This window comes from Oxyura jamaicensis, chromosome Z (assembly GCF_011077185.1).
Source record: "Oxyura jamaicensis isolate SHBP4307 breed ruddy duck chromosome Z, BPBGC_Ojam_1.0, whole genome shotgun sequence".
NCBI lineage: Eukaryota > Metazoa > Chordata > Aves > Anseriformes > Anatidae > Oxyura > Oxyura jamaicensis.
Window position 1 is genome coordinate 35,763,354 of NC_048926.1, and position 22,780 is coordinate 35,786,133.

Sequence of the window (22,780 nt, forward strand, 5' to 3'; positions counted from 1 at the left end):
GGGGGCCGCGCCCCCGCGCACCTCCCTGCCCTGCGGGGCCCGGAGGCGCCGCGCACCCCGCGCCGCTCGCAGAGGCGCACAGGGGCGGCCGCCGGGCGGGCAAGGAGCGGCGGAGCGGGGCGGCCCCCCCGGTGCACCGCGCCGGAGCGCCGCGGGAGCGGGAGGAGGAGGAGGAAGGAGGATGGCCGAGGCGGCGGGGCAGCGCCGGGGCACCGCGCTGCTGGCCCTCGCCCTGGGGCTCCTCGCCGCCGCCGCGCAGGTAAGGAGGAGGCTGGCGGGGTGAGGGCGGCCGCCTCCCCACGGGGAAGGTGGCGGTGGTTGTGGGGGGCAGAACCGGGACGGGGACCCCCGCCCCGCGGGAGCCGGAGCTCCGCACCTGCGGCCGACGGGATGCTCCCGGTGCCGGCGAGCGCGCGTCGTCCCCCCCTCCCCCGGCCCGGGGCTGCAGGTAGCTCCCGCGGCCCCGTGCCCCCTGCAGGGGGCTCGGGCAGGAGCTGGCGCACAGCTGTGAGAGCCGGGGACCGCGGGAGGCTGGTTTTACAGCCCCCCGGGGGGAGGATGGGATGGGTCGTCGCTGGAGAGTGAGCGGTGCTGCTAAGCCTCGCCGAGCGCCGGGAAGTCAGGTTCTCAGCCTCCCTCGGGCTGTGTCGGGGGCATACTCCTCGAGATGCAGAGCAGCTCTGGGAATCTGTCCCCACCGCCCCTCCTGCGTTTCTCCAGCGGGTGTTTCGTTCCGAGCAGATCGCGGAGCTGGGCCGTGTCGCTGCATTTCCCTCGGGTGTAATTTACATCCTCTAACGTGCTCCACAGGTAGTTTGCTTTACTTAGTCATCTATGTGCTATTGCCCAGCTTTTATTTCAACAACTGTAGCCAAGGGGAAAAAAAAAAAAAAAAAGAAAGAAAAAAAAAAAAAAAAGGGAAGAAAAATAGCCTCTCTGATGGTGCCCGATCCAGCCCTCTGGAGACAATAAATGAACTCACTTTCAGCTTTGTATGTGCCCTAAAGAAAAGCAAGTGTGAACATGGCTCTCCTAAATGATTCCCATTTGTTTTTGTTCTTAAAGTTTAAAAGTTCTTAAAGATGAGTTTTAAGTAAGTAATAGCATATTTTCAGTAAAGATGATGATCTGTTTGTGTTTAGGGCTTTAGCTTATTTTAACCCTCTCAAGAAAACAAAACTCTGCATAACTTCTGGCTGCTGCTGAACGGAACATTTCTGATCTTCCCCCATGCTCCTGATCATAATTTTCTTCTCCCCTGAACCCCTGTTGCAACTGCATAACTCTGAGCTACTTAGCCTAATGATCCTGAATACACTTAATTTCTTTTGATAGAAAAACTTTAATGCCAGATCACATTGCCTTCTGTAGCTGCATCAATCCTGTGCAAAGGAGATGATTCAGCAGCCCTCAGCAGGGGCGGTGCGTGGAGAGGAGTGATGTCTGTTTGCACCTGCAGGCATGCAGTCAGAATGGGATGGTGACTCTCTCAATGGACAAGATTCAGGGAAAAAGCTACAGGGTGAGCTGGTAGCACTGTGTGCCTCAGAAATGCACAGGCTGGCACATGGAAGCCAATTTCTAAAGTGATCTGCTATACGCATTTCTGACAGAGGCCACTAGTGCCATAATGGCCATGGTCCTCCAGTGGAAACCTCATCTGGCACATCCTTTTACCCTGTCATCAGCTCTGCTCCCAGGACTGAAGTTGAGGTAATCTCCCCTGGCACTCAACTCTGACCGTGATTACCCTGGCCCTGTGCACCTGCTTGTCCTCTTTCTTGCAAGAAGCTCCTCTTTGTGGAGAACTAAAATATCTCCTGACTTCTTTTTTTTACATGCAAATACAGAATATTCAGTCTTACTTTTAGAAAAGTGAGATGCAGTGCAGTGGTCTGAGAGCTGGAACAGAAAGGCGGTTAAGTTTCCTTTGGCTTTTATGTTGGATACTGAGTTGCATGAATTTCATTTTACAGTTATTGAGATAGTGTTACTCTTGAAATAGCATCTTGGCACTGCCTCCTGCCTCTCATCTCAAATTTACACAATGATAGCTTGAATAAAATCAGTTGTCCTCATGGGCAGCATTTCCTATGGCCAAAACCATAATCAGCCCAGCAAGCCTCCTGTTGTTTTTCTAGCATTTGTAATGCGAGATAGTCGACTAAGTGGGGAATAAAGTTATGCTTTGCTAAGCACCCGTAGGTATGTGTCTGTATCGCAGAGAAAGATACTCAGAATGGTTGTAATTCTGTAACACTGCATAGTATTAATATCAATTTTAGATTAAATTAGGATGAAAAATGAATATTCTTAGTATGACCACAATTTAAGTTCTGGATGATATTGATATACCCTATTATGATAAAGAAGAGCATAGATAATTATACTTTTTTTTTTTTTTTTTTTTTTTTTTTGGGGTGGGGGGAGAGTTAAACTGGGTCTTTAAATTGTGTGGTGTTTTTATTACTATTTTATAAATCCTTTATGATCTAGACCAAATTGTGTCCTTTAATTAACAATAAATAATATATATTAACAATTATAGGTCCAAATTCTATTTTCATGTTGTATTTTGGAATCAAGTGCTAGATTGCTGGAGATGAGCTGTGTTCATGCTGCATCCTCAGTTCAACATTTCATGTGGAATCTCAATTTCCTCATCTCTTCCCATAGCTTTGATTATGAATGGCTACCACCAAATCTCAGATTCTTAGAGTGATTCTTCTCATGGTGATTTTCATTTTTAATTTCCTGTTGCAATCATGTTGAAGAGATTAGAGTAGATAACCCAACAGAATAACATAAAATTACTTTTTAATTTCATTTAGATGTATTAGTTATTGTAGAAGACTCAACGTTTCGCTCTGCTTAAGAGTTCATGTATGAACTTCATGGATGTAAGCATTTTCACATTTGTTTTAAGGACTGACTAGCAGTAGGTTTAGGTCTGGAAGTGGCGTAGACTGTTGGAAGATTGAATTTTCATGCTTGTCTCTGTACTCCTAGACTTTGTGTGCCTCATATTTGCTATATCCTATCTTATTTTCATATTCAAACTGTGTGGCTGATACATGCTCCCCCTTTTTTCATATCCACAAAATGTATTATAGGGTGGGAGGGAAAGAAGTGGGGGTATTGTGTGTATTAACAAATTGTTCATATGGAGAAGAAGGCATCCTTCTAAAGCACCTGCTGTAGAATCATAGAATCATGGAGCCATTTAGGTTGGGGAAGATCTTCTGGATCATGAAGTCTGGGGCATTGCACTTAAGTAGTGACACAATAGTAAATTATATTAAGAATTTAGCTTTATCTTTTCTTCCGCAAAGTGTTTGCCAGGTAAGAATCCACTGAGTTGCATTGTACTGTCCAGAGAAGTCTACAACTTTTTCTTATTTTGAATAAAGACCAAAGCAAAGCTGTTGAAAGATTGTAAAAATATGAATATACACTTAGTCTGTATATTAAAAAAACAAAACAAACAAACAAACAAACAAACAAAACAAAACAAAACAAAAAATCATTTTACATTTAGGAGGTTAAATTTGTTCAGTCTGAGAGCATTTTAATTGAAACTGTGGGCAAGAAAGCGATGAAGACAAAATCTTAGAATACAAGTATATACAGGTATTGCCTCTTGTCCTGTCACAGGGCACCACTGAAAGGAGCCTATCTTCATCTTCTTTACACCTTCCCTTCAGGTGTTTGTGCACATTGATGTGTACAACCCACCTGAGCCTTCTTTTCCCCAGGCTGAACAGCCCCAGCTGTCTCAGTCTTTCATCATAGGAGAGATGCTCCAGAAACTTCATATTTGTGGCCCTCTGCTGGACTCTCCCCACTTTGTCTGTTTGTCTCCTGGGAAACCTAGCACTGGACACACCACACCGGCATTGAGAAGAGGCAAAGGATCACCTCCCTTGACTTGCTGACTGTACTTTACCTGATGCTGCTCAGGATACTAATCACCTTCTTTGCCAGAAGGGTGCTTTGCTTGGTTACAGCCAACTTGTTTTCTCACAGGACTCCCAGGTCCTTTTCTGCCAAATAGCCTTTTCTGCAAAGCTTACCTAAATATTTGGTGAAGAGAAGACTTTAGGCTAACTTTTTACCATGCAGGCCATCTGATTAAAACCAAATATTAGGCAAATTTCATTCATAATTGTAGAGATGTTTCTGAAAATGCAGAGTATGGCGAAAATATCTGCCATTTAAAAGAGTTCTAAAGGACTTTCACAAAGGCCGTAAGACTCCTTAGCTTCTTTGTGGAGAAGGGTTTAAAATTTAGCAGGAGGAAGGCCTGGCATTGAAGACATCTATTGCTCATACTGTGAAAATGAGACTAAATATGTTTGTTACAGGTCTCTGAGCCTGCAGCTCAACTGAGATCTAAGGTACAAGCATTTTCACACATTTACACAGGCAGTATGTGAATATGTATATATGTCAAAGAAGAAGATACTTCCTCTTCCGGTTGCATGAGCTAAAGTGAAATTATTCACAAACTGATATTACATCTGAATTCTACCATCAAGTTTTCATCTGTACATGTGCAAATGTGGGGTGAATGAGGGAGCTGTGCAATTCAAATGGAGGTCAAACACCACCTACAACAGATCAAGAGGTAAACATGGGGAATGGGAATGTTAGCATATGTCTGATTGTACAGATTCAGATATATCAAGTCTTATGATCTTTAAAGATATTCTTCATTGCTCTCTTATGTGGCCCCAATAACCAACTCTTCTGTATTAGCTTTTGCCCCCTCAGTGTGAACAGAAAAAAAAGGAATAAAACTCTACTATTACAATATTTATATGGTTTGAAATTCTATCTTATTCCTATTTTTTAGAGCTGTGTGCCAATTTTCATCAAGTTAAAGAAAATTCTCATGAGTATTTCAAGCAAAATTGGGTTGATAAGGTAATCATACAGTTAGAGAGTAGAGTTAGGTAGAGACAAGGACCATTTGTAATTAATGACTTATGGCAGAACTGATTCATGAACATATCCTTCAAAAAATCAAGGTATAATTTTTGATAATTTAGCTTTAATTACCATTATTGTGTTCCAGTCTTGTGTCTTGAAAATTGCTTACCTTAATAAAAATTTAACCTGTGCATTAAAATGAAGTTCTGTTCCCTGTTTAGAAGTTCACTCTATGTGCAGAAAGTGAATACAACTAGGACTTTATGGAAATATCAAAACATGTAAATTATTGTTTATAGCTGCCTCAGAGATTGAGGATATCTCAGTGATTTTTAGATAAATCCTGTAGTAGGAGTTCTAAAAATCTTGGTTAGAAATTTTATCTTTTCCTTCATCTTTAGCTTGCTTAACATGAGAAAGCAAAAAATGAGGAGCCCAGATGTCCTTCTAATCTTCTTTCACTGCAATCCACACTCCAATATATCTACTTTCCAGTGTCTTTATATATATATATATATATAAATAAATATTCTACAAAATACAATGTATGCCTCTCCTGTAGTCAAAAATATGATCAAACCTGATGAATTCTATTAATGGGATAATGTATGGTGAGTAGACTATCAAGACTTTAGCTGGATTTAGTAAATCAAATATTCCCTGTATGCTTCTGTTCCCATATTTTAAATCTTCCCATAAAATCTCATGTACACATGTACATCTTTTCTGAACATGAGCCAGCAGTTTGACCAGGTAGCCAGTAAGGCCAATGGCATCCTGCCTTGTATCAGAAACAGAGTAGGCCAGCAGGGCTAGAGAAGTGATTATCCCCTTGTAAGGGGTACTGGTGAGACTGCACCTTGAGTGCTGTGTTCAGTTTTGAGCCCCTCACCACATGGAAGACTGATTTGCTCGAGTGTGTGAAGAGACAAGTAATGAAGCTGGTGAAGAGGCTAGAAAACAAGACATATTAGGAGTAGCTGAGGGAACTGGGGTTGTTTTGTCTAGAGGCTGAGGGGAGACCTCATCGCTCTCTATAACTATCTAAAAGAAGGTTGCAGCAACGACAGTGTCAGTCTCTTTTCTCAGGTGACAAGTGGTTGGACATGAGGAAATGGCATTGAGTTGCATTGGGAGAGACTTAGATTAGATGTCAGGAAGAATTTCCTCATGGAAAGGGTGGTTAGACATTGGAAAGATTTGACCAGTGAAGTGGTGAGGTTGCCATCCTTGGAGGTATTTAAGGGATGTGTGGACGTGGCAATAAGGGGCATGGTTTAGTGGTGGACTTTGTAGTGTTAGGTTTATGGTTGGACTTGATAATCATAAGGGTCTTTTACAACCTAATTAATTCTATGATATTATGATTCTATGGTCTTATTATAGCGTACCATGAGGCTCTTTGCACACCAAACATGCAGTTGTGTCCCAGCTGCAAACAACGTTTCTGTTTCAGTAAGCAATGTAACTGCAATGCAACATGTCCTTTACAAGAGCTGGTGAACAACGCCATGTACATTTGAGTCATACCCCTATTAAATTTAATTGAACTCTTTAAACCCTTTGCAGTTTCAAATGTATGTATTTCGTGTACCTTTTGAGAGCAGTCAGCGTAATTGTTGGACATGTACATGCAAAGGGTTACCAAGAAGTGGAGAAATGGAATGAAAAGAGAAAGTTCAGGGCCTTTCAGAAATATATTATGTGGAGCTTAATATATATATTATATATGTGTGTAGTTGTAATAAATATATTATGTAGGGGCATTTATGTTCCAATATAAAGTGGATGCCTTGGAATAAATTATGGGAGGAATGGATCACTATTATTATTTGACACAGAGATACACTTTCTAAAAATGGGAGAAAAATGAAAAGGGAAAAAAAAATCACATAATTTGGAATAAACATTCAAGGGAAATCAGATCATAACAATGCATTCTTCCAGATAAGAGAAAACACGGTACTTTAACCATGTTATACTACTGACTGTATGAGAGCAATATGATATGCCTTGCTACACCAGTTCAGGACTTCTGTGGGGGCAGAGTGGATGATCTAGCAGAATTGTCCCATCTAAGACAATAATATCTGTCACAAGAATTAAACAAAGTCTATTCTTGCATCCTTGCTTCAGTTTGCTCCTAGTCCTGCATGGCTAGGTGCCATGAATAATGACTGCATTACATCAGTCCCAGATATGGTTTGTGAAGCATTGTTTGATACTGTTGCTTGTTGCTTTTGACTCAAAAAATGTTTCCAGAATTTTCATCTGTACATGTATATATATTTTTTAAACTGACCCCATATGTGTCAGTCTTTCAATGAGGCATTTCATAATGGAAGAGTGAATTTGTACAAAACTGCCAGTAATTGTTTCATTTAGTTTTGTTTTGACTTACAGATTAAACAGGCACATATATTGCATTGAAGTGAAAGTCCTGTTTGTGGATTTTGACTTAGTTATAATAATACTTCTGCTCTCCCTGTAGCTCAGGTGGGCTACAGAAACCCATTTTTCTTTTCTTATGACTGCACATGTTTCTGTGGAGAGCTGATACAAAGGAAATAATTCATATATAAGAACGTGCTACTATGTAACTATAATAGCCAAAAACTAGTCCTGTGTGGCTGCATTTTTTTGTGTGTGTTTGTTGTTGTTTTTCTTGTTTTAGAGGAAATAGAAAGGAGCCAGTCACATCCTGACTTCTGCTAACTCCCAGTTGCTCTGCATCATGCTTCACAGCGATGAAGAATGTCTTTTTTTTTTCTTTTTTTCTTTTTCTTTTTCTTTTTTTTTTTTTTTTTCCATGTCTTGACTGACCTAAGTCTAAACAGGGAAGGGGAAATGAAGAAGGGGAAATCTGTCTGATGACTGATGAACAGAGGAATTCAAGATTTCTGTTGAATTTCAAAAAACGTGATATTTAGGCTTTTAGATTTTGCAGTTTTCTGGAGAATTAAGGTGGCAGCAGGGGTCAGTACTAAGTGATAATTTTAAGTGATAAAGTCTAAGTGATAATTTTGCTTGACTAATTCTTAAAAAATGGCACATTTGTAAAACTATAACAGCTTCACTCTAATAGTGTGAAAAAATTTATGACAATTTACCATGGTAAGCTCATGCACAGAGTGGTGCATGGGAACATTTTGAAATGGAAACAGATTTTTTTCAGAAGTTTTATTAGAGAGTTATCCTTTTTTTGATATTCGAAATACCTGACATTTTAGACACCTGTAGGTTTCAATAAGAAAAAGCTGCCTTTACAAAATCTCTCAGGAAAGAGGTGTGCCAAGCAAAAGAGGTGCTTGGCTATGTAAAACCAATCATTTTCCAGATATTTTTTTCTTTTGCCACCTTAGTTCCATGCTGCTTTTTGTTATTCTCCTGCCCTTTTTGGTATTCTCTTGCCACGTCTGTTCTGCTGAAAAATGTCTTGAGTGTTTGTAACACTGGTTGTAGGTGATCCCAGTGAACCTAGGATATCAGCCATATGAACCAACTTACACAGATTTATGTGTTTGCAGATTTGGAGACTGTGTCTGAACAGTCCATAGAAAGGCAACAAGACCTCTGCGTTTGGTATGTTCTCCCCCATTGCCTTTTAATTCTAACCTTTAACTTGCAGATAATGGCACCGGATATTGCATGCAAAGGTTTATTATGAATACTGTCACTGAAGCATAATGCTTCACCTGTGATTTGAACAGTGGCTTTTCAATTTCTGTTTAGTGAAAGACTGCTATCAAGAGGTAAACTCTTGACATCCACTTGGAGTTCAATAAAGTACCTAGGAGTTTCTATGTTGTACTGCAATCATTAATCAAAAGCAGTGTTTATTCTGGAGGTGAGTGATTTTCAAACCTTGAATATAACCTCTTAAACATTTTTTTAAAATTTTTGATTTATTTTATATTTCTTTATATAGAAGTTTTTCAGTTATTAACATAATATTTAATGATTTATCTACAAATATATTTTTGCAGAAACTATTGTGCTTAGGGTTAACATCTATGAGATGCTGAATTATTATGAAATATTTCAGAAGATTAAAGAGTAGTTGCCAGATGGATCAGAACTTTTGGCTTTCATAGGAATATTCATGTTGCTATTTAGGTTCATACTGAAGTTCATTTTATAAGCAAGTGAGCTCAGCGTTTGCTTTTTAAATTCCATATTTTTATGTTGTATAGTTCATAAATGCCTAAGCATTTTCATTTGCTAACAAAATGTGCACTTACCCTGTAGTCCCTTACAATGGTAAGTTGTTACTACAGTCTTGCACATGGACACCTGCATATATATATATATGGTGTGTGCCAAAGCTAGAAGTCATTAAAAAAAATCCCTTCTACATTTGAAAGTCACTTGCCCTCAGGACAAACATACAGAGGCTAGAGAGAATATGTCTTATTGGGTCATTCTGAATATGAATTATGCACTACAAAATGTGCTTAATTTGGAGTAGGTAAAACTAACATATAGAAAAATACAGGTTTCATACTGTCAGGAAAGAAATCTGTTTTTCTTTTAATTTAGAAGCTTATGCTGTATTAACATTTTTATTAGAAATTTTTTTCTGTCGTCCCCATCCTGTATTCATTCTCTGATATTTTGGCGATACTGTCATAACATTGTTATGATGTTTTGTATTTTGGAGTAAATTAACATACTGAAATGAGGACTTTTTTTTTTTTTTTTTTTCATCAAAGTCCAGGAAACTGGACTGTACCATTCTATTTACTCAGTTTTCCTGATTTGAGAAAGTTTGAAACAACATGGTGGTAGAATGTAGACATCTTCAACGGCAAATTTTAAATATTTTTTCCTGGGTGAATGATGAACCTCACCACAAGAGGGTTGAAGTGTAGACAATATTTATTATTTGATGATCAGCTCTTTCAAGGAAGCTGAGCGTAGGGTTTATCTTCCTGCTGTTAACTTCTAATATGATTTGGAAACGTAACTGAATATTCTTATTATCATGACCTATCATTATTAATTCATGTGGAAATAACAAGGCACTGGACAGCCACATAGTGAAGAATGATTTTGTTTGCCAGAAAGGACACATAAGTGAAATAAAAAAGTAAATTGAATGCTTGGTAGCAATTCAGAGAAATAAAACAAAATGCATTAGACAATCAGTAGTTTATGCACTTTCCTTGACTGAGTGACATATGCTAGTCAGGTAACCAACGAAAATCTGCCAAGTGATGTGTTTAGGATTTCATTTAGATAATATTAAAAGTATCTGAAAGCTTACACTGGGAAAATAGTACTAGAAGTACACATGAATATGTACTCCACAAAATTATTAGAGGTGTTGCTAAAAGACAGTTTTGGAGAAAGATTTTAAAGCTTTAGATAAACATTTTTTAAATCAATGTCTAAATGCCAGAAGGAAATTCTTCTCAAGAAAACCTGAACTCTAGTGTGTTTTTTTTTACTATTATTATTTTTTCTAATAGCTTGCCTTGAAGTATATTTGATTTATTTATTTATTTTTTTAAAAAAAGCATATCTGAGGCTCAAAATTATTTTGTTTCTATAATTATCGGAAACATTGTCAAAAGGGAGCACTCTAAAATTAACATGTCTAGTGAAACCTGCAGTGGTGGTTTTACTCAGGTGAGCAACTGAGCTCCACCAAAACTGCTCTCTCACTCTCCCTCTTCAAAGGGAAAGAGGGAGAAAATATGATGAAAAAGGCTCAAGGGTTGACATAAGGGCAGGGAGATCACTCAACAATTACTGTCGTGGGCAAACCAGACTCAGCATAAGGAGATTTGTAATATTTATTGACTATTACTTACCATCTAGAGAAGTAAAAGAAAGAAATTAAAAACACCTAAAATTAGCTTGCCCCATATCCTTATTTCTCTCTCTCCTGAAGAGAAAGAGAGGTGATGAAGTGATATTTGAACGTTTATATGAATTTGAAAATTTATTTGTTTATTTGGTGGTTGTGCTTTTATTTTCATTTCCTTAAACTTTAACATCAAGTTTCAGGAGAAATATTTATCTGGAGCAAGTTTCATTTCATATATCAGCTGTATGAAATAGTCTGGGAGAAATGAAGACAGGGGCTTTTAATAGCAGCAAAACTATCTTCAATTGTGTCTGATAACTGTAGTTCCAGATTCTTGCCACATGTTTATCACTGGCATTCTGCTGTTAACTGATTACTCACTAAGAGAAAGGAGAGATAATATTTTAACAGGATCCCTGAAATATTCTGTGTTGTGGCGCAGATCTTTTCCTGGTCTTGGAGACTTCAGACTCACAATTTTATATGTCAAGTCACATATAAAGAACTCTGAATGCTGGAGTGCAATTAAAATGAATATTTACTGCACCCTTTTCAAAATGGTTTACTATCAAAAAAGAAAAAAGCAGTCTGTTTCCATATGAAATACTGGTTTTACTCAGATAAGTCCCTGCAATGGCTGAACCTTGGTCTATGTCTGGTTTTGTGCAGAACAAATTCTGTTTTATGAACCTGAGGTCTTGGATCTTCTTAAGTCTCCCTAAAAATTCCATCTGGGATGAAAACATGGAAGAAGGCTTCTCACCTACTAGGAAGAAGGCTGCTCACCAGACATTTAAAAAAAGTATATTTAGAGCCACATCAGTCTCCTGTAATATTATGGGATTTTAACTGTGACAGAACATATTCTAAAATGGTGAACAGAAGCTAAAGAAGAAAGTTGACTGTTCATGGGATCACTGTGAGCATCTAATCTAATACAACATCGTAGTTTATTAAGCTATTTACGAAAATACTTAGTTAAGTATGTTGTTAATCAAAAATCCATACGATCCAAAATATTTCATCATATAGTAATGGTTTTAAGATTGAAGCATAAATGATTATCTGACACTTTTGGTTAAGACAAATAAAAGCTACTAGCATAGCTTTTGTTGTATTTTGTTTTGGCTTGGATTTTATTATTATTATTATTATATTTATTTATTTATTTGGTCAAAGATCTTGGGATTAATGTGGAGACAAAGAATTTTTGCATCTTATGAAAGAAACCTTTTTATTATTATTATTTTTATTATTATTATTTTCACATTGCATTAGATATTCAGAGAATAAACTTCATTTAAAGAAGAAGGGAAGGAGAGATCTGTATTTCCATCTATTTTCAATCTATTTTGTTATCTTTTAATATCTGCAAAGCTTTAATCTGCCCAATTTGAAAAAAAAAAAAAAAAAAAAAAAAAGATATATTGCATGTGAGAAAGGAATTTTGCAGAAATCTATTTCTCAAAATACTTTCTTAGTGTTATAAAAATGTCTTCAAGATCATGCAGCTGAACATTGATGCCTGGATGTTTAATTCCACTGACTTGCTCTATGTAAATTTTGCAGTCATGTGAACAGCCTATTTAGCTGTTCATCTTGTTTATGACTACAAATGGTGAAAGGAAAAATGTTTCTTTGTCATGGATAACCCACATGAAAATACCTTAGTAAGTGCTTTCAGTTCTATGATTTATTTACTTATTTTTAATTAAAAACAAACAAAACCCCTCAGTTAGGGTAAAATATTCTGTGCACTTAGTTTTTATTTTCTCCAAGTCTGTTCATATCATGTTTTTTCTGGGTACACACACAGAATTTTAGGATGGTTTAAGTAAAATACAAAAGGAAAAAATAGCAATCTTAAAATGATGTGATCATTTCTGAATTTCTTGTATTTTAAATTTCTCAATTTTTTTAAGAGGCAAAATTACTTGTTCTACTGCAATATTGAATCTTGCTGTTGGTAAAGCTCACCTGACTTATCAAGGCTAAGATTAACAACAACAACAACAAAAAAAGGTACATCAATTTTACCAGTCTGTCTCCTTTCCAAAAAATGTATTAAATGGAAAAAGGTGTTAAAGGTGCCCTGAATTTTTGCTTTTACTTAAGAAATTATGGTAGAATTAAAACATGCTAAATTCTATCTTTATGTATATTGTGATTATTATTATTATTATTTTATGATTGCTATATGAGAAGGACATTGTCTGTTTGGTCCTATCATGGAAAGAGAATTGGAGAGGGCCCACAAAATGGTAACTAACAGAGCTATTATTTTTCGTCCATGTAAACCTCTGCAGCATGTAGTCTGTTCTTCCTGTTCCCTTTCCTTTTGTAAATGGCATGGGTTGGATCTAACCTGGTGATATTTGGATGCTAACCAGATAAAAAAATAGCAAATTTCCAGGTAATTGCTTCAGCTTCCTCAATTTTATAAGATTTTTGAGTTCTTTAGAGAGGAGGTTGGATTGTGATAAAGATAGCCAGTAATGTAATAATCCAAAAAAACTGTTTATAAGGGACAGGCAGCTTGAATGCATCTTCTGGAAGCCAACATAACAAGCTTTTTTCCCTGCTCCTCAGGCTTAATAATAGGAGAGGAAATGAACATAAGAGTCTAATTTTTCCCTAGTGCTCCCATCCCCCTCACAGTGTGCTGTTATTTTTTTAATTTCCTAATAGAAAAGGTGAGATGCTTTAGAAAACCTTCATCCAGGTGTCACTTTCTTTTACCTTAAATTTTATTCCCTGGTGTGTCTTGGCTTCAGCAGCTTACAAAATTGACTTCACTCTCTTCAATGAAGGGGAAAGAGGTGTGGTTGTTTTTAACTTTCCTCATACTGCAGTGTAACTGGATCATATAAAGTACTAGGTACGATCACATTATCTGCTTATGGAGAAATAAAAGTTTTGCTAAACTAATTTTAAGTACCTAAAATACACTTATTAGGTTGAAAAAATCTATTTGTCTGACAAAATGTGTATGAATATATAAATATATTTTACTGCACCAGGCTTACACATGTAGGAATAGATATTTTCCTAATGCCCCTAGATTCTTAGATAGAAATCAGTTTCCCGAAGTTCAGATAAAGGGCCAATTGTATGTTTAAATGGAAAAATACCCAATATTTTCATATATTCATGAAAAACTATAAACAAAAAAACAGGTAAGTTATGAATTTTAAAAAGTTTGTTGGGTTGAAGAAAGCCTGCTAATAGAGATGTTTGAATATGTTTCTCCAGATTCTGATACAGGAATACAACCACATTTTCAGTTAGAAAGTTTTACTCAACTATGAAACCCAAAATAACCTTTTTGAAAATCCTCTACACAGTTACCTCTTTTTCTTTACATTTTATTATTATATAGCATAGATTTCTGGGGAAAGGAAGATCATTTAATATACCTTTGCATTGCATTCTGTCAAATATAACTTAATTCAGGCTTTTATATATATTGTAAGAGCAGTATTGACTGGCAGTTCATTCTCCCACTACTTTAAGAAAATACTCCAGTGAAAATGAAATTGTTTTTGGACTTGAAAAATTCACATACAATTTAGAATTAAATATCTACAAGAGAAAAAATAATTCATATAGATGAATAGCTTCAGACTGTAGGCAGAGGTGCTCTGGGGCTGATATATGCAATAATATTGTGTACATACAGCAACTTAAAAGCATAGCTGAAGAATTGCTGTGTGTTGTGCACACGAGAAAAGGAACTGTTTTTTTCAGTGCTTGTTATGATTGATATCATTACAGATAAACAAAACAAAACAATCAAACAAGTAAAAACAAACCACTAGAGGAATCAGATTTATGACCTTGAGTTACAGAGAAGAAAATGTTACACAATAAAAAAATACAAATTTTATTGATTTTTTTTTCTCCTTTTAAAGGGAAGAAAGATAAAATGATGAAGCTCCACACATAAGATTGTAAAACATTCATGGCCTATGGTTGAGCAATAGCAGTACACAAAAACTGAAGTAATTTTCTAAGAAGTCCCGTCTCCCAAGGAAAATGTGTTCCAATGCTAAGGGGGAAATTATAATTAATAGAGGCTTAATAATGAATCAATGCTTTACTTTGTATTAGCTTTTGTTTGTTTGTTTGTTTGTTGTTTTTTTTTTAATGTAAATAGTTTTTCCAACAAATGTTAATTAAAAAAGAAAATTACCCAAGAAATCTGGGATACTTAGTTAACAAAGTGAACTGTTAAGGACTGAATTTAAAAACAAATGTAAAAGTGGGACAAAATTGAATATAGTTAGCTGACCTAGGCTGATTTACCATAGCTAAGTCTAGGCTGAGGTTTTAGTAAGTCTGGCAGGAAGAGCTGATTTCATCAGGTGATCTCTACCATTGACCATTAAGAGAATGATGGGCTGGTCTGGGGATACAAGTTCCTATTTCCTTATTGCTCTGCTGCCCACATGCCCTGACAAGGACAGAGATCAAACTGCAATCAGGTTTATGGAAAATAGAATTAATTGGACTAACCTGATTAATAGATTTTTTGAGATGTAGGTGGAGACTGGGGTATGCAGGCTGAATTGGATGGAAGATATAGGCATGGGATTTAGCCCTAGGTAGAGCTGACCTGATGTCATTGGGTCAGGGGTTTTTGTTTAGGAATGGATCACAAACAGGTAGGTTAACCAGCTGATTTTATGAGTGTTGCAAGAGCCTAGTGTTATGAATTCAGAATGTTATGGGAAGGAATGTTTTTTGTTAGGAAGCAAGTGATATATGTTGAAATAAGTAGAAGTGTCCAACAGCAACTTTTACCTTTAGAGTTACAAACAAGTAAGTGTGATAGCTGGCTATAGGTTTGGTTATGGGCTAAAGGATAGGCATTTTTAATGCACAAAATCAGCATCCCTATACTTGTAACTTCAGTTATAAATGTTTAACACATGTTGAATTCCTTGTACAGTTCAAAAAAAAAAGGTCTGATGTAGAAGAGAAAAAAGCCTGCAATGATACTTCTTTGAATTCTACTTCTGAGTGAGATAAATTTCACAAAAATGTAATGTCTCTGTATTTTTAACAAAGTACTCTTAAACAAAATGAAATGGAATCACATAAATATAATTTGGCAGATATTAGCAGATAGCAGCAAAGATTATTATGCAATAACAATGCATGAAACTAAGAGAAGTGTACTACTGCTGGCACATATTGTTACATCTGAGTTCTGTACATCAGACATGAAAGAAAACTTGAAGGTATTTCTGCAAGCAGTTCATCTTCAGTGAAATAGCAACAGAAAAAGAGAAGCATTTTCTTTTTTTACTTGCATGAATGCAGGTGTGGTATTTTTAGATTTTGCTGCAAGTTCTTCCTTTTTGTTGAAGACTTTCTAAAATAAGCTTAAAGAATTGTAGCTGACATCTTTGATTTTCTGAACTGATTTTTAACGATTTGACACATTCCTTTCACCTACTATTTGGTTTACCCAGGATATCTCATTTTCTTTTTCTTGTTATTTACTAAAGATAGATATTGGCATAATATGAGAGCCTTATAAAACCACTTTTCTTCATCATTAAGGGTTCATAGGATTTACCAAGTAAGATATGATAAGATGTAAATTGAAATCAGCCAGTGGTAGATCAGGTATGTGTAAATGGATTGGCTGTAAGGTGATTTCTCCCATGGATTGTCCTGTTATAGGCCTGTCCTGTAACTATTTAGGAGTGCAGTTATATAAGACCATAACATATATAAAAGTGCATTTTAATAAAGAAGAAGAAGAAAAAAAAAGCTCTCTTCAAGGTATGCTACATTTTTCCAGCTTTTTTTTTTTTTTTTTTTTTTTTTTTTTTTTACAAGATCTACTTGTGTTTGTGTTCAGAGTGGATTCCCATTCATTCAGATGTTTAGAGATGGCATATCTGTTTGTGGTAACTTGTATTACCAAGGAGAAATGTGTTTTATAGTAGGAATATTTATTACAGATTTTGTCTTTGTTGTAATGAAAGGATGTTAATCCATGACAGCTATCACGTTGTTTTGAAGTCTATATACCCTATCCTAGAAGGCAAGCCATTCAGGTTCAGGGTTATCCAGGAAAAGGTCCACTAAAATAAATCAGTCAATGTCAGTAAGTTATCACTTACGCTCTGGAAAACAATTTGTACAACAGAATTAGGAAGAAAATTTTCTTTATACTGTGTTTTAATGCTTTTGCCAACACTTTCTAGAATAGAGATAGAGGCGACAAACCCAAAAGATTGGCAGAACACATATTCTGGATACACCATCTTAATGAAAATATCCAATTACAGTTATACATATTGGTATATGTGTCTAGATGATTGTCTACAATCTATCTGAGAAGGAAGGAATGATATTTACATGCAGTTAAATTCTGAAGGTAATCCACAAGCTAATATAAAAAGGAAGACGTAGTCCTGGTTATTTGCTCATTAAAGATAACAGAGGTTTGAATTTACTGTCAGCTTCAACACAAAACCTCCTTGGCCTTGTGAAAAGCTATGGAGTGACTGTGATTATCTTGATTATACTTCACCTAACTGAGGAGAAAGAAGACTATGTGGAGGAATAGATTTGTAAAGATTTTTGAAAACAAGATGTCCTTCATTTTAAATTTCTATGGGAAATAAATTATTTTTAAGCTTTATCAGAAATTAAAACAATTTTGAAGAGTGCACTGACAATTGAAAGATTATTGTGTTACAGAAATGTTAATGATTGAGCAGTGTTATGAAAATAACACTGTTGGAGAGACCTGGTAGGAGGGGCTGGTAATGTCAACATTTCAAACAAAACTTCTTTCAGGTGGCATATTGTTTCTCTACAAGTATTTCTTCCTTAATAAAGAATATGTAATGAAAGCATGCTTAGTAGACAATTATTCGGGGAGGCAGAAATCCCAAACTGTTGATGTAATCTGAGTGTTTTTTGACTCTAATCAATTGTGAGGGAACAGGTGAAATTAATTTTTTATTTTTCCTCCTAGAGGAAAAAAACTTGTCATAGAGCACAAAGGTGCCTAGTTATCTAGAAATAAAATTTAAGAGTTAACCACAAAGACATCACCAAGTTTTAAAATTATTGTACTTACTGACAGTGTTGCTGAAATATAGACAAAATATTTTGAATAACAGTAACATAAGCATGTAACAAAAATGGACTAATAACATTTTGCTATAGCTGTTGTACTGAGAAGTTACAGAACAGGTCTACTGACTGCTATGCCAGATACAAAAAATGCCTGTAAGTTTCTAATTTAAGGGAAAATTCCCCTTGTATATTAATAAATTGTCAATTAAAAATTGTTCTTGAAAGGCCAGAGTTGAATGATGTGTGTATGTGTCCATGTTAGGGAAAGTCTAAGTTTTCCGTTTGAATCAGTTGTCTTTTTTTTTTTTTTTTTTTTTTTTTTTTGGTAGGGATGAGAAGAGATACTCACAGACAAATCACTTTGGTCTTAGGCCAAAGTGGACAGAAGGGGAAGGTTCACTTCTTTGAGTGCTATATCCTGCAACAAGGAGACAGGGTTGATATCGACTATTTAGAAAAGGATACAAGTACCAAACCAAGTTGAAAGTGACTGAAAAGAGGAAATGGATTAGTGTTACCATCAAGGAAGAAAAAAAAAAAAGGAAAAAAAAAATTGAAAAGTTATATTTTCCAGCATTTTTATTTTGGGTTCAAAGAAAAGAGATAGCAATATTTTTCTTTTCATAAACTTAAATTTAGATACCATATTTAAGGTTTTCCCCTCAACTTCAGATGTTGAAGAAAGAGACAACTTTCTGTATAGTTCCTGTTTCTGTGTTGGGGGGGAAACTCCTATGACAGCAAGATGGGAAAAGCAATTGCATCTTGTCTTTTGCAGACCACTTAAACACTGGTGTATATAGAAACATGAGACTGCAGGGGAGACATTAGAGCTGAATCTTACCATTATTTTCATTTGGACTATGAACTGAAGCCTCTTAAACATTGTTTACCTCCCTGTTTTTCTTCCTGGTCCCATACAACTCTGCATGCAAATGTTGATATTATTTTTATAGATCCTGAAATAGGTTTCCCTGATGTCTTGAATGTTTAAGTCTTTTAGTTGCCCTGCACTTTTATAGTCCTTATATAAATCTGTAAAACAGAGAAAAGAATTTGTATTTTCTTGTGTCTTTTATAGTGTTGGTTTGTTTCAAAGCAGGAATTTGTATGTTCTTCATGCGTAATAGGATGTGACCTAGCTCTTAGCATTGTTTTCCAGAAAATATTAAAATTTAAATAACAATGGAAAACAAATATATTTTTTTTTTTTTTAAAAAAGGCTTTAATAGAAGAATACTTGATAGCTGCATTCTTGCTTGCTGAATGTTTTTGGATTACAGGATTAACACCTGAAAATGATGTTTAAAATGATAGATGTTAGACTTTTGAATTTCAGCACTAAAGTTCAGCTAGTATCTGATGTTTTTTTTTTTTTTTTTTTTTTTTTTTTTTTTACTTGTAATAACAACATTATAGTGGTGTCCTCAAAGTCTTCAACATGTAAAAAATCAGTCATCAAAAAGTATCCTCCAAACTTATTTACAGTGTTCTTTCCCTTGACTTCTCTGCCTTAGTTATGATATTCTGTTTTTTCCAGGACTACAGATGCTGATAAATTTGTCTATAATAGTGGATACAATTACGCTCTGGAAAACAATTTGTACAACAGAATTAGGAAGAAAATTTTCTTTATACTGTGTTTTAATGCTTTTGCCAACACTTTCTAGAATAGAGATAGAGGCGACAAACCCAAAAGATTGGCAGAACACATATTCTGGATACACCATCTTAATGAAAATATCCAATTACAGTTATACATATTGGTATATGTGTCTAGATGATTGTCTATATCACACAGAAACCTTATAGTAAGTAAAATTGTCATCAGGACTATTTAACATGAACACGTTTTTTTTTTTGAACATTTGCAATTCTTTCAGTAGGCAGTTAGTGTCAGCCGTGGCATCTATCATGAACCCAGAATTTAGAACAGACATTTGATTGCACAAAAAAGCACAGAATGTCAAATGTAATAAGGCCAAAATAATGTTTACAGCAATTATTTTTGTCCACTACATCCTATTATAACAAACTAGGTGGATTTTTTATTTTATTTTCTAGGACTACTTTGGAAACACTTCATGCTTTTCAAATGAAATTTTCATATTTTTTATTGGGCATTTATTCTGTTTATTCTTTTAAAATTTTCCAAAATGCATACATGAAAGACCGAATTTGTAAAATGACCTAAGTTACAAAGATGTTGATAGTTCCCTGAGATGAAGACAATGTGGAACTTCAAACTGATAGAAATTTTCCTATTTCATCTAATACCTGAAATCTAGGGATCCAAAATTACTAGTTTCTCAAGAGCTCTGAGATGTGTACTTGTAATTCTGAGAATGATAATAACTAATACTGGATTTTAATATTTAATTAATTTTAAACTCGATTCCAGTGTGTGTTGGACAGACTAATAGGCATGGGGATTCTTGGATATATACCTTCAATTTCCATGTTACTGGTAAGACCTTATTTTGTGTGCATTTACTTTAAAAGGGTTACCTGGTGTATGATCAATGGCAACTTCACTTGACGCTAACCTGACATTATTACTTCTTTCTCAGAAACCAGAGATCATTAGATTTGGAAATTGTAAGGGTTCTTGCCTATAGTGAAATCTGACTGGTTTAGATGAGCTTGTCATCGATCTTACTAAGGTCAACAATAGGTAGAAAATGTCCTTTAACTTCTCATAGTTGAACTGAAGGAACACATCTTTCATCTTGTCAACAGAATGTGGAAAGTAGGAAATCTCTGGAAAGTAGGGAATCTCTGCAGGGCACTGAAACCCGAGGGTTTACTGTACATTGTTGTGGATTTTCAGATACAAGAAAAAAGTCATTGAGTTATGTAAGAAGGAAGCATGAATTTCAGGCAGAGCTAATTTGAAAGTATTTAACATAATTATGTACAATGTAATAAAACTGAAAATTGAGATGGTGTTTGTATTTAGTAGCAGCACGTAATTCAGCTCTAGTTATAATTATAAAGCTTGATTACTGTGTTTAGTAACCAGTAAATTGACCAGTAAATTCTGGTCAAAAAAGAATACACTCACCTTTGGAAAGCTTGTTCAGATAACTCACAACATTTAAAGAAAGATAATAAATGTTTATTCTTAACTGCAGTAGTAAATAAATTACTTAAGAATATCAAAATGTTATATTTTTTTGCTTTTAAGCATTATGAGAAAAAAGAAAGGAAGCAAAATTAGTTTTTCTATATAATTTCCTGATTAGTGTTTGTCAGTAATGCTTTGAAACACTTTCCATATATTTTGTTTGTTTGTCATAATTACTGATTATGAATCCAGCAGACCAGTGTACTTTGGAGAATATTGTTCCCAAGAAAAAGAAAGTCAAGAAAATTAGAAAAAAGATGGTTCAGAGGAAGCTGTGAGGACAGAATAGAAGATGACCTTGAATTTTCAGTTATTCAGTCCCCCTAGGGACATTCACATGCAGGTTCGGGAATCTCACAGGAGATATTTTGTAAACTTATTTGCAGTAATACACTGCACATTGGAAAGGGGTTTAGAGGAAAGTATAGACAGAAGCTAACCAAGAAGATAACCAGAATGTAATTATGGTAAGCACAACACAGTCACTTAAGTAAATCCTTCCAGTGTTCCCTAATATTTAATATTTTAGAACATGTCTTTAACTAAATATTCATTTGTTCTGATGCAATTTTTAGAACTGGACTTCTTTTGGTTAACCATTCATCTTTTAAAAATATGTGTATGTTTAAAATTGGTACATGCTGTTATTAGCTTGTCTTTGAGTAATTGCTATAACCATTGCATTTTGTACATATGCCTTTTACCTTGTTTGTCTCTCTTCTTCCTCTTTTACCTCCTCAAGTACACTAGGAAAAAGGGCAGTTTTCCACACAGTTACACATCCTGTCTTGTTCAATATTTTAATAAAAATATTTAATTATATTAATTGTACTTAGTGATATTAGAGACAGGAATTTATTTTTTCATAACCTTGAACAACAGGATGACATGCTGGTTATCTCCAGAATCTTTGAAGAATTATTTACATCCTCGCCTGATGCAGATATTTATTTCTCCCTCCCCCTCTTTCTCCACCCACATTCCTCTGAAGTTCTGGACATTTGCCATGGCTCAAAGGATGCTGAGCTGCATGTGCAATGTTGCTGTTTACTTGAGAAACTTCCCTGGTACTTGGTTGTGTCATTTTGCTGCACTCTTAAACCACTTGCCAGATTTTTAGGTCAGCAGCACTGTACTTTTTCAGGGTCATCTGGGAAGTTTCATTTAACAAATTCTTTGCTGTAGGGGTGCCAATGACGTGTTCGATTTTTCCCTTCCTAGTGAAGTGCACTGTTTTGTGACCTTATGTCCTTTGTACAAAAAAGACGTGTCTAACCATCCTTCCCAGTGGATTTTTGTTGTATGTGTGTGGTAAGCATGCTGTGGAGCTTTCTGAAATTGGCCTCTTATGCAAAATTAGTGACCAAGGTGACCCTGTGCAGCACTGTTCTTTTTTGCCCTACACAAAAAATACCCCCAGCTGGGTCACCTCTGGGTCTGACATCTAATTTATTTATTTATTTTTTTAATAATTAGTTACCAGCTTTTTTATTATCCATTGTCATGGGCTCTCCAAACATTCCATATCGATTACTAAGGTAATAAAATTTCACACTGTGATCAATCCTCCTTGTCAGTCTTTTACTTTAGATTGGTTTAGATAAACAGGCCACTGTTCTCAGTAGCTGTGTTTTGTTCAATAGAAGGAAATATGACAAAGAAAACACCAACAGAAAATTAGAACTTTTTGAATCTTCATTAAATTTTTGTTTTCTAATCAAAACGAATTGCTAGTGCATACATTTTAAACTGGAAAATATATTTGTTTTCTACATTATGAAGTCACAGAGCTTTTAAAATATTTC

General features: G+C 35.7%; 1 protein-coding gene across 4 annotated transcripts in view; it reads left to right on the plus strand.

Annotated features, from left to right (window-relative positions):
- The first annotated feature begins 73 nt into the window (after positions 1-73).
- The window catches only part of ADAMTSL1 (ADAMTS like 1), a 471,240-nt gene continuing 448,533 nt past the window's right edge, over positions 74-22,780 (plus strand). For 3 of the 4 annotated variants that reach the window (XM_035310140.1, XM_035310141.1, XM_035310143.1), the window contains exon 1: positions 75-259. In XM_035310140.1, coding sequence (XP_035166031.1) covers positions 182-259 — 78 coding nt within the window. In that variant the 5' untranslated portion in view covers positions 75-181. Of the gene's footprint in view, positions 260-22,780 lie in introns of all 4 variants that reach the window. The other variant, XM_035310142.1, reaches the window with a different exon arrangement.